This window comes from Gambusia affinis, linkage group LG11, assembly GCF_019740435.1.
Source record: "Gambusia affinis linkage group LG11, SWU_Gaff_1.0, whole genome shotgun sequence".
Taxonomy (NCBI): Eukaryota; Metazoa; Chordata; class Actinopteri; order Cyprinodontiformes; family Poeciliidae; genus Gambusia; species Gambusia affinis.
This window is the reverse complement of record NC_057878.1, coordinates 17,287,978-17,300,738: the sequence shown is the minus strand read 5'-3', so window position 1 is coordinate 17,300,738 and position 12,761 is coordinate 17,287,978. Positions and strand designations below refer to the sequence as shown.

Genomic DNA, 12,761 nt, shown 5'->3' with positions numbered 1-12,761 from the left:
AATGGCTTGCTTACAGTTTGTCGAGTCCCTGCACAACACTCTGAATGAGACTGGAAAAGATGAGTTTGTGTTTTTAGAAAGCTAAGAAAATGATTTTGTTTTGTTTTTGTTTTTTCCCAAAGTCACAAATAGTGGTGAAGAATTAGAATCAGTGTTAAATAAATTAGTCAGGATTTTTTAATACTTTTCTCTGCAATGCCAAATGTGACATTAAAACTTTTTTTTTTTGTTTTTGCGATTTTACAAATTGAGAAAATGATTCATTATTCTCCAACTAATATATAAAATCCATTTTCCTTATAGAATGATCCTCTTGTGGTCTGATTAGTTAATCTATTTTACTTCTTGAACCGGAATTGACTAATCTCTATAAACAGTGACATGGATCTTTTTAATCTTTTTTAATCCACAATAGAAGGAATGAATCATAGGCTAACTTTGTTGTCATCATCTACAGCTGTATTCTTGTAATGTCCCTAGACTGTCCACAAAATAATAGTGTATAATAGGAATGCACAATATTTATGGTACACAGGAGAAATCACAGACCTTTGGCCTACAATAGAAATCTGTATACTTCCAGCTACCCGCAGTAATGCTTGTAGGTGATTACATCACCATTTCTTGTTTGCAGTATTGCACCCATTGGTGTTGTGGTTACAGCTGCAATTTTATATATCATGCTACTCTGCAATAAAACACCTAAACTCACAAATTAGGGTAAGTTAGCTCTTTCTGCTGCATTATAAATAAACCAGGGGAGGAATTTTAAACTTTTTCCAATCATGCTTATGTGGTAAAACCACATAAGCATAACCACATCGTGGTTATTTTCAGATCTACTGAAAGCTCTATTTGTTCTTTTGTGGGGTTTTTTTGTGCTCCTCTGTTTTCTCTCTCGTTTACTGTCTTGAGATTCATCATGCCGGTCATGGGAAATTTTGATTATCTTTTGACTTATAGCATTTTGTTTAAACCAAACACACCTTTTTCTTATCAGGTGTTGATGCTCTCTTTGGCTTCCAATATCTTGGCAGTATTAGCCATTTAATGAGAGTGGCCTTGACTCTACTGTTTTGTCTCCGTTTTTGGGAAAGCAGTCTGTCTGTGTAGCAGTTATTTAATGCAGTTAAAGGACTAGATGGCATATAATACCAGAAGGTTAGGTTCATCTACTGGAGCTGTTGTCAGTAATCAATAAAAACAATACAAAAGAATAACTGCTTTCAATATTATGTATTTTAAAGAAGGAAAAATAAGTGAACACCACAAGACACAAACATACATGAAAAACAAAAAAATAAAGACAATAAATATATACATACACAATACTGCAGTAAATCTTGTATATAAATGTGCACAAAGAGTCCTATCTTTCCCCAGTAGTCAGCACATTGTCTGACTGACACACAGTTAAAAGTCCATAATTTAATTGTCCAATTGTTTGAGATGAAAATGTCCAAGCGCAATTTGTTTCCACCAGAGAAGGGTTGAATAATGAATTGTGTGTCTTTATAATGAGATGGAGGGGGAAATGTTGTGGACCATCAGACTCCTACCAGACCAGTATAGAGTGAGTTTTAAGGTTCTCCTGGCTCCAGCCAGTTGTCAGAAGCTCGCCATCCTTTGACCCTACCAAGGGATCACCTGGCCTGTATTAAAATAAACAGGACCAATAAATTACCAGCCTGCTAGTTAACTAGACTTTTCCAGATAAATAAATGCATTTATATCCACAAGCTAATCGTTAAGACAAAATAAAGATATCAGCATTTACCTCATTATCTTAAACACATATTGAATTTAAGAAGTTAAAATTGATGATCAAACAATTAGCATTGGCTACCACCACCAACATGCCAACCAAACAACATTTGTGTTCATTACTCACCAATTCCATATATAGTTCAGTACATGACAACTTCACGACTCCAAGCTCACTGGATGTTCAGATCTACATGATTTTTATATTGTGAGTATTAAAAGTGCATAGTAAACAAAGAGATAACCTAATTGTTTGGGAGAACAAACCTGTAGCTCTTTGTCTCCAGCTCTCCCCCTCACACCTGACAGGGAAAGCTGGAGCAGGCCTGATTAACCACTCAAAATGCAGTGATTGGCTGAATGCACTGTGTGACTGACTGTCACTCTAACCAATGGAGCAGGAAAGGCGGGATTAGGGGCAGTCTTTTACCCTGGGTTACAGCCTCCCCCCCTTAAATCATGTACGTCCCGTGACATGTAAACATTAGACAATGTGAACAGTGCTGGAAGTGGTGGGTGTCGCAATTAAAGCATCAGACAAATTGTGCAATAATGCCTGAACGACTGAAATAAGCGGATTGCCTAAAGTGGTATATTGAAGCCGTTCAGGTGCCACTCTATGTCGTATTGAACGTTTTGGAGGATTGTCATTAATTTGATTTATACCATCAAAGTTTGGGGATCTGTTCAAAGTAATTCCAAAATCAGGAGCGGGAACGGTTTCACCAATTGGGCTTCCAGGATCAGGTAAGTCTTCAGTATAAGGTGGAACTTGTTCTGCAATCACATCAGGTTGCTCTCCAACACAGGATTCTGGTTCAATTGATTCCACTTCAACAGCTGACTTCACACTCTCAGAATCTGAAAGTATTTCAACAGATTGTTTCTTCACTGGAGAAACTGTTGGAACAACAGAGTTTTCTACATCATCAGGAGGTGATGACTTTCTGAGTGTTTTCTCCACTTTGAACTTTACTGGAGGTGGAGCTAGATGGAACGGAATCTCTTCTTGTTCACAGTCCTCACCTTCTGCAGAGTCATCAGGAAATTCTTGCCATTTCTTGGTTTGTTGACGTGTCTGGGGTTTTGTGACTGGAACTGTCTCAGTTGATCTTTCAGTATCTGTCACAGGAAGAAAACCACATGGAAGGAGAAGGTCTCTGTGTAGTGTGCGTATTGGGCCATCTTTGTACTCTGGTTTTACTGTATAAACTGGAAGATCGCCAGCACACTTCACCACTACAAAGACATCTTGTTCCCATTTATCACAGAGTTTGTGTTTACCTCTGAGTCTGACATTCCGCACAAGTACTCGATCTCCGACTTCCAACTTGGATGGTAGAACCCGCTGATCAAACCGAGTTTTGTTTCTTTCAGCACTGCTGGCAGAGTTCTTTGATGCCATTTGATAACTTTCTTTCAACCGTGACTTCAGGTTCTGTACATACTGAGAATGTGATGGACATTTCTTTTCACAAACAGGAAGACCAAAAGCAAGATCAATTGGGAGTCGAGGACAGCGTCCAAACATAAGCTCATAAGGAGTATATCCTGTCACTTCATTTCTGGTACAGTTGTACGCATGAACAAGAGGTTTAACATATTCTTTCCATTTTGACTTCTGTTTTGGGTCAAGAGTTCCTAACATTGCTAACAGCGTACGATTAAACCTTTCTACAGGGTTTCCTCTAGGGTGGTATGGTGTTGTATGACTCTTTTGGATTCCTGTCATAGCACACAACTCTTTTATCAATTTGGACTCAAAATCCGAGCCTTGATCTGTATGTAGTCTTTCTGGTATTCCAAAATAGATGATGAAATTGTCCAAAAGACATTTGGCGACCGTCTTTGCCTTTTGATTTGGCGTTGGAATGGCAATGGCAAACTTGGTGAAATGATCGGTCAGCACAAGAATGTCTTTGGTATTGCTAGCATCAGGTTCAAGACTCAGGAAATCCATACAAACGAGTTCCAATGGACGTGAGGTTTGAATGTTGACCAGTGGAGCAGCTCTCTCTGGCAGACTCTTCCGACGAACACAACGTCCACATGTTTTTATTTTCTGCTCCACATCCATAGCCATTTTAGGCCAATAGAATCGAGCTCTAACAAGGTATAGAGTTCTCTCTATTCCCAGGTGGCCCATATCATTATGAAGACTATGAAGAACAGATTCACGAAGGTCTGCTGGAAGGACCAGTTGGTATACATGTTGCTCATTCTCTTGTCGCTTTCTGTAAAGAATGCCATCAATCATCTCCAATTTAGTTAATTCTCTAAGGAGAAGAGGAAGTTCTGGAAGTTCACCCCTGACTGTTGGAGGAATCTTTTCACCAGTCTCCAACTGATGGATAACTTCCCTGATACTAGGATCAGTTCCTTGATGGTCTTTTAGATCAGCATGAGACATTGCAGGAACAACAGGAAGTCCATGTGAATCTTCAGAGTAGTCCACAGGAATTATATCTGCCCTGACTGAGAGTGATTCAACCAAAAGGCTTTCAACTCGAGTTCGAACCAGACGACTTTGGCAAATTGCATTAATCACTTCAGGTGATATCTCATTATTGCTACTATCTGAAAGATGTTGTTGAGCAAACTGAGAGATAAGTTCCTGATCTTTGTGGGCAACTTCATCTGTGACAGATTTTCCACAAGGCCGACGAGAGAGTGCATCAGCATCCAGATTGTGTTTCCCTGCTCGATACTGCAGCTTAAAGGAAAAAGTAGAAAGTGCGGCCAGCCAACGATGACTGGTAGCATCCAGCTTAGCTGATGTCAAGATATAAGTAAGTGGGTTACTGTCAGTGACAACTGTAAAATCCGCTCCATACAAATAATCTTGAAACTTTTCTGTTACACTCCACTTCAGGGCTAAGAATTCAAGTTTGTGAGCTGGATAACGACTTTCGCTAGCTGACAAACCCCGGCTAGCATAGGCTATTACCCTGAGCTTCCCTTCATGTTCCTGGTAGAGGGCAGCACCCAGTCCAGTGGTGCTGGCATCTGTATGGAGGATGTAAGGTAATACAGGATCAGCAAACCCCAGGACTGGTGCAGTAGTAAGTTTGTCAATCAGGGTATTAAAAGCCAACTGACACTCAGGACTCCATCTAGAACCAAAAGGTTGCTTTGGATCAAACGGTGGACACTTATTAGATTGTACCCTTGAGGTTTTATTAGTTGGCGGGTACCCACGGGTCAGATTGTTAAGAGGCTTGGCAATAGTGGCATATCCCTTTATGAAACGTCTATAATAGCCAGTAAATCCCAGAAAAGATCTCAAGGTCTTCAAATTGGTAGGAATTGGCCAGGATTTCACTATGGAAATCTTTTCTGGGTCTGTCTCAACACCTTTCTCTGAAACAATGTGGCCCAAATATCTAACAGATGTTTGGAAGAATTTACATTTTTCCAGAGAAAGTTTTAATCCAAACTCTTTCAACCGATTTAGAACTCTCAATAGACGGTTTTCATGTTCTTCAAGACTGTTGGAAAATATAATCAAGTCATCCAAAAACACCAAAACCTCTTTCAAGTGCAGATCACCCATACATTTCTCCATCAATCTTTGAAATGTTGATGGTGCATTAGTAACCCCTTGAGGCATCCGATTAAACTCCCAAAACCCAAGTGGAGTAACAAAAGCGGTCTTAGCTTTATCTGTTTCATTCATTTCAATCTGATAATAACCAGATTTCAGATCAAGCACAGAAAACCATTTTGATCCTCTAAGTGCTGTAAATGATTCTTCCAAATTGGGCAAAGCATATGCATCTTTGACAGTTTGTAAATTGAGTTTACGGTAGTCAATACACAGTCGAATATCTCCATTTTTTTTCTTAACAACAACAATTGGAGATGAGAAAGGCGATTCAGACTCCCTGATAACACCAGCGTCCAGAAGTTCACGTAAATGTTTGCGAACAGCCTCTATGTCTTTTGGGTGAATAGGTCTTGCACGATGCTTGAAAGGAGTATTGTCATGAAGATTAATGTGATGTTTCACTTGCTTGGTGCAACCAAAATCTAAATCATGATGGGAAAAAACTTCAGGTATAGCATTTAACTCTGTTATGATTCTTTCCTTCCATTGTGATGGTATTGGTGACTCACCAAAATTGATGTTCAAAGGTGTTGATGTTTCCTCAGCTATATGGTTGGTCACATGGTGCTCTGAGATGATTCCTGCATAGGCTTCTAGTTCAGCAATGATACTTAAAGCTGATATAGAAGTGTCTTGTTTCGTTTCATTAGAGACAACTACTGGAACCCTATTGTGTGAGCAAGCTTGAAGTGCAACCAGACAGCTACTGACAACCAGACCACCCGGCAGGCCTAAATCCGGGTGTCTAACGACAGCACACCGACTTGCCACACTAGAAAGTTTGGCACAACCCTCAACCACCACTGTGCAACCAGCTGGAATAAGAACAGGGGTTTTGCTGTGGAGTGTCACAACACCCAAATGGTTGCCACAGTTCTGCTGATGCATTAACTGATGCAGAACAGTTTTAAACCCATATGAGGTAGGTTTAAATGTTGGACAGTCACTGGAGCAAAATCTTTCATAGAGAATTTCAAGTGTATTCATGCCTATTAGCACTAAAGCTGGAAATCCAGGTCTCACATCAGGAACAACTAAAGCAAGGGTTTCAACTGTTAATTCACTCCCAATAAAGTCTTTTGGAAATGTTATTGGTACTTCAACATAACCCAAATATGGAACATGTTGACCTGCAGCCCCTTCAACATGAAGTAGGTCATTTAGCGAGTGAACTGGTTGACCTGAGAGATGTTTATTGAAGAAAGAAACTGGTATTGTAGTGACTTGAGAGCCGGTATCCAGAAGACATTGAGAGCTGTAGCCAGCAATGTTGACTTCTGCTGTACATCTGGAACCGATTAATCCCTTTGGCAAATCAATTTTGGGTTTTGTCTGCAATTTGGCACACTTAACAGACTCTCTCTTTGCGGGACAAGGTTGGTCCAGCTCAGCTCCTGTTCGCCCCTCAACAGGAACTGAAACTAGTTTAAATGTGCTGAAGTAGAGGGATTTTGTCTCTGTCTCTTCTGTTTATCATAAAATATTTTCCGCTTTGCAGTAACCAATGCTGGATTAGGCTCATTATCACATTGAGGCTTAACATGGCCATCCTCTCCACAACGGAAGCAAAACCCAGGTTTAGAGCTAGAATTGCTAATATGTACATCTTTAACAGTCTTTTTCACATTAGGCTTTGCAGTAGCTTTTGCAGCAAAAGGTAGCTTGGTGCCCATCTGACCTGCTGTTAAAGCAGTGAGCTGCTGCTGTATTGCTGACATCTGTTGTGAAAGCTGTTTAGTCATGTTGTTCAGAGCAACACACAGATTAGTTTCCTGGTTAGTATGTGCAAACTGGACCTGAGATGAAACCTTTTGTTTAGTGGTACCCAAATGGTGCTTCATCCGCAGGGTTTTTGCTGCTTCCCTGTCCTCTTCAGTTCTAAGTAACAACAAAAAGTCAGCAAATGAAGGTGGATTAATTTTTCTCTGTTTAAGTTGAAGTTCTGATATTAGGTTGTTGTCCCAACATCCTCTGCAAAATTGGGTCAACAGTCGTGCATCCATATCCTTCTCCAAAACACCTCCTCTCTTCACTGCATGCTGTAGCCCAACCTGCAACCGCTGCAAATAGGCAGATGGCTTTTCTCCACTATCCTGATAAGTGTCCATGAATTTAACATACAACTCCTCTCCATCTTGAACAGTTCCATAGGCTGAATCAAGTTGTTGCATGTATACTTTTGGTAATGTATCTGGACTCAAATGTTTCACTATATCACAGGCAGGTGGAAGTAGACTATCACGAATTAGTCTGGTACATTGCAACTGTGACATAGAGGGATCTTGAAGAACTAAATCAACACTTGTCCGCCATGTGTCGTAGTCTGTCTCATGACTTGGCCTGGGGACTTTTCCAGAGAATGATCTCAATCTATGTGATGAGTGCATATGCAGAGAGCTGTCCCCACTCCTGACAACATGCTCCACAACATAGCGTTGCACCTCAGGAGGACTGAGATCACCAGCAGAAATAGATGTGGACTGCTTCTCCTGACCTTGCACTTCAGTTCTGCTGGAGATAGAAGAACTGGATGGAAGAGGAGCGGAGTGTGGAAGGGATGACAGAGGAAAAGGGAGTTGAGTAGTAGCATGAACTGATGGCTGCTGTGCTTCATCTTTCTCTACAAGTTGTTCCTCTTTTGCCTTCACTGGCACCACAGGACAGAACTCTGCAACAGACTGCTGTATCTGGGACATCACTTCTGTGAGGACTTCAGCATATTTTTTCCCAGACAGCTTGGCAATTTCTTGTAAATCTGCCAAATACTTATCTGTCTTTAAGCCACCAACTTTTGAGGCATAAATCTCAGACAACCTTTCAATATGAAATTTATCACCCACATCTGATGTAAATGTATATGGTAATATTGGAAATAAACGTGCTAAAGATAATCCAGAATCATATTCAACAACCAACATTTGATCAAATTCTGAATCACGCAAATCTATAGTAGTTTTCTGCTTAATATCACCATACTGTTCAAGAAAATCAATAAGTTCATCTGTGGGGTTTTCTGAAACTCCATCAATCAATACTGTATTAGAGATTTTTAAACCAAGAGTTTCAAAAACTTCCATGATGGAAATTGAATTGGTGAGTATGAACTAAGACTTATTTGTGCAACTTTATTCAACCTGGTTTCTATTAATTACTGATCAAAACAGCTCCTGGCTAGCTCGCCAATAATGTAGCAGTTATTTAATGCAGTTAAAGGACTAGATGGCATATAATACCAGAAGGTTAGGTTCATCTACTGGAGCTGTTGTCAGTAATCAATAAAAACAATACAAAAGAATAACTGCTTTCAATATTATGTATTTTAAAGAAGGAAAAATAAGTGAACACCACAAGACACAAACATACATGAAAAACAAAAAAATAAAGACAATAAATATATACATACACAATACTGCAGTAAATCTTGTATATAAATGTGCACAAAGAGTCCTATCTTTCCCCAGTAGTCAGCACATTGTCTGACTGACACACAGTTAAAAGTCCATAATTTAATTGTCCAATTGTTTGAGATGAAAATGTCCAAGCGCAATTTGTTTCCACCAGAGAAGGGTTGAATAATGAATTGTGTGTCTTTATAATGAGATGGAGGGGGAAATGTTGTGGACCATCAGACTCCTACCAGACCAGTATAGAGTGAGTTTTAAGGTTCTCCTGGCTCCAGCCAGTTGTCAGAAGCTCGCCATCCTTTGACCCTACCAAGGGATCACCTGGCCTGTATTAAAATAAACAGGACCAATAAATTACCAGCCTGCTAGTTAACTAGACTTTTCCAGATAAATAAATGCATTTATATCCACAAGCTAATCGTTAAGACAAAATAAAGATATCAGCATTTACCTCATTATCTTAAACACATATTGAATTTAAGAAGTTAAAATTGATGATCAAACAATTAGCATTGGCTACCACCACCAACATGCCAACCAAACAACATTTGTGTTCATTACTCACCAATTCCATATATAGTTCAGTACATGACAACTTCACGACTCCAAGCTCACTGGATGTTCAGATCTACATGATTTTTTATATTGTGAGTATTAAAAGTGCATAGTAAACAAAGAGATAACCTAATTGTTTGGGAGAACAAACCTGTAGCTCCTTTGTCTCCAGCTCTCCCCCTCACACCTGACAGGGAAAGCTGGAGCAGGCCTGATTAACCACTCAAAATGCAGTGATTGGCTGAATGCACTGTGTGACTGACTGTCACTCTAACCAATGGAGCAGGAAAGGCGGGATTAGGGGCAGTCTTTTACCCTGGGTTACATCTGCTGTTTATTTCTGTTTGTTGAGTTGTTTCTTTGCTTTTCTGTTTTGGATTCCCTTCTTTATTTTTTCCCAACTACTCTTCCCCTGCCTCACGTTTCCTTTCTCCTTCCACTGTCTGACAGAAAAGGGTGAGGCAGAAGTTAATAGGCAGGTTCTGATGTGTCATCCTGCCTGAAAGGAATCCATTACCCACATGTCAGACTGAGCTCTTGAAAAGGGACAGAGTCTGGGGACTTCTAATTTACCCACAACTGCCACCTTTTCTCTCCCAGTTATTTTTTTCTTGGCTAAAATACAAATGTAAACACATTTCACACATTCAGACCCACCCGGGGCACTCTGAAGATCTGCTTTGAGAAACAGGTTCCCAAATAAATGCTATTGATGTTGTGTAGAACCAAAAAAAAAACAATCCACTACCTGCTTTTCCAAAGATGATGAGAAAAATTGAGTGAGGCTGAGCTGAAGGGGATGTTCGATACACAGTCTTTGCCTGAGCTGCTTCATTTGAAAAATCCAATTTGATCTGGGTTTTTCTTTGTTATATTTCAATGAATCATTTTCTCTGAATTTCTTTTTCCATCCCTGTTTGGAAGTTGCCAGACGCATTTGCTGTACTTTGTGTAAGTTGGAGCAAAACGGGACCGATTATGTGAAACTTAGAAAAATTACGAGCAGGGTCAAAATACAGCTGAGTCTCGATGAAATTAGAATATTGCCTAAAAGTTATTTGTTTTATTTAAATTCACTAAATATAGATGTGTCGGGCAACTGCGTTTAATAAGACACATCATGGATTAGTTTCTAATTTCGCTGTTTAGACGCCTGAACTGCAGACAAGTTTGGTTTGACCTAAATACAAATAAGAACTTTGTACAGAATGGTGCATGAAGTTTTTTGAGTGTTTGCTTTGCTGCAGCTGGACATGGACATATCAATATTACAGAATCCACAAAGAATACTATTGTATATCAGAGTGAAAATGCAATAACATCTGTACCAAAGCATCATAATAAAAAGCAAAACATACCTGTAGAAGCATCTTACTGAAGTCATTTTAACCAAGTTGGGTTTTTATGTTCTGAAGCAATTAGCAAAAAGTATTTCAGCATTATAGAACTTCCTTTTTAAACTGGATGACTTTGCTCAAACGTTTTGGGTATTCTTGACAAGGTTTTCAGAATGGATGACTTAACATGCAATAGGGAGTCCCATGGTCGCTATTGCATATGATTATTTGAACAGATAAACATGGCACCTTCAGGTGTCTGGAAATTGTACCCAATGAAAAACCAGGCTTATGGAGGTCCGCCAGTTCTCTTCATAACTTCTTTAGATTTTTTCAAGCTATCACACAAGTGTGTTTGAGGTGTTGCCTTAAAGTACATCAACATGTGTACTAGATTTTTCCCAAAACAACTTACATAGCCATTGTCATCTGATTTTTCTCAAATCGTTTAAAGACATGATAATCATTAAATATGGAAATGTCTGATTTTGAAGAAAGTAATTAAAGGTTATTTCATTATTCTGATATTTAGTAAATAGAAAGATTTAGGTAATTCCAAAACAGCAAACGTTTAATTTAATTTGACTTGCTTCTGCAAGCTTGTGCCTTGTCATACAAGTTATGTAAACATCAAATTCCAACTACTCAGTGTCTAATAAATCTGAATCATATGATGCATATAATATGCGTTTTAACTTAGTTTCTGAAATAATTCTCAGTCTACTTTATTGAGATACATTTGTTGTACTGACAAAAATCTAAAAAAGCTTCACTGTGTTGCGTTGAATTCCTCTCCCTGCATCCCTGTGGGGTTTTTAGTTTGGGAGGTGGACTCTTTGCAGGCTTGAGTCTCTGCCGAACATAGAAGTGCACCGATGCGAGAAATTGTGTTTTTGGAGTAAATCCACAAGTTGACGTCTTGGTTCCTGGTAGGGGGGAATTTGGGCGCTCGTGCCCAGTTCTTTCGGGTTTGCTGATACAGACCTGACCAGCGCAGCAGGCATGCTGTCACAGATCACGTGGCTTCAGTTAGAAGGAGGGCTAAGTCTTACCAGCCTGTTTATGCAGTTTAAAAAATGGGTCATAAAGCTATAATATCACATGCAGCAAATGAATAGAGGACTGATGACTAAAAGAAGATACAGCTTCTCTTCTTAGTCTTGATGGTTAGTTTTTTGTCATTTTAATCCAGATTTTTTTGTGGAGCTAGTCAGCTTTTACAGGTGTCGTTTTAGCTGAATTAGTACAAGAATGCAAGAACGGGACGGATCAAGAAGGCTGGGAAGAAAGAATTTGTGGATTATCAAGCAGGTTGGGTCCTTAAGTGCTCTCTGAACACAGGCAGGACCCCTCGAGCTAAGTACAATCTAGTAAACATGAAAAAAAGCCTTTGAAGGACAATGGATCTACTTTCTGCAACCACAGGAGCTGTATTTTATCCTCACCATTAATTGGGTCCACATTTGAGAATTTGCAGAGTCTGTAAGAGCAGCAGCATGTTTGTATTTTCAGCTTTGTGTAAAAACCTCTAAGATAACAGGAGTACAAAGCTCTCAGTTTAGCTGAAAAGGTCAGAACTCCTGTCTTGCATTGCTTTGTTATCTTGTGTTGTGTGTGTGTGTTTAATTTCCCGTTATGTTTTTGTGGTTCAGGTGTGGGAAGCCTGCAGAGGACACCCAGCCAGCGCAGTGCCATGACTTACCAAAGAAACAACTATGCTCTTAACACCGCAGCTAACTATGCCGATCCATACCGCTCTGCACAGTACAGGCCCTCTGATCCGAACTACGCCCGACAGACTATCGTCATGGACGACGGCGCCCCCCGCTCTCCCTCCATAGACAGCATTCAGAAAGATCCCAGGTAAGCATGGTCACATTCCCAGTGTCAAGACATGTTTTCATTTTCATTGGATTTACTTTGTGGTTAGTACTTTACCACATAAAAGTCATCCAAAGGGGCTAGTTGTGCTTACAAGGCATCCCTGTTCTGCTGGGTCGACACTGGTGTCCTCTTACTATTCAAACTCAGAGTTCTCCCCCTGGATAGCCACACATGGCTTTAGCCATTAAGCTGGCTCAACTGTGCCTGGTC

General features: G+C 39.8%; 1 protein-coding gene across 7 annotated transcripts in view; it reads left to right on the top strand.

Moving 5' to 3' along the window:
* Window positions 1-12,761, top strand: part of LOC122840024 (plakophilin-4-like) — a 91,913-nt gene that overhangs the window by 56,502 nt on the left and 22,650 nt on the right. For all 7 annotated transcript variants that reach the window (XM_044132131.1, XM_044132134.1, XM_044132130.1 and 4 more), the window contains one exon: window positions 12,320-12,530. In XM_044132131.1, coding sequence (XP_043988066.1) covers window positions 12,320-12,530 — 211 coding nt within the window. The remainder of the gene's footprint in view (window positions 1-12,319; window positions 12,531-12,761) is intronic.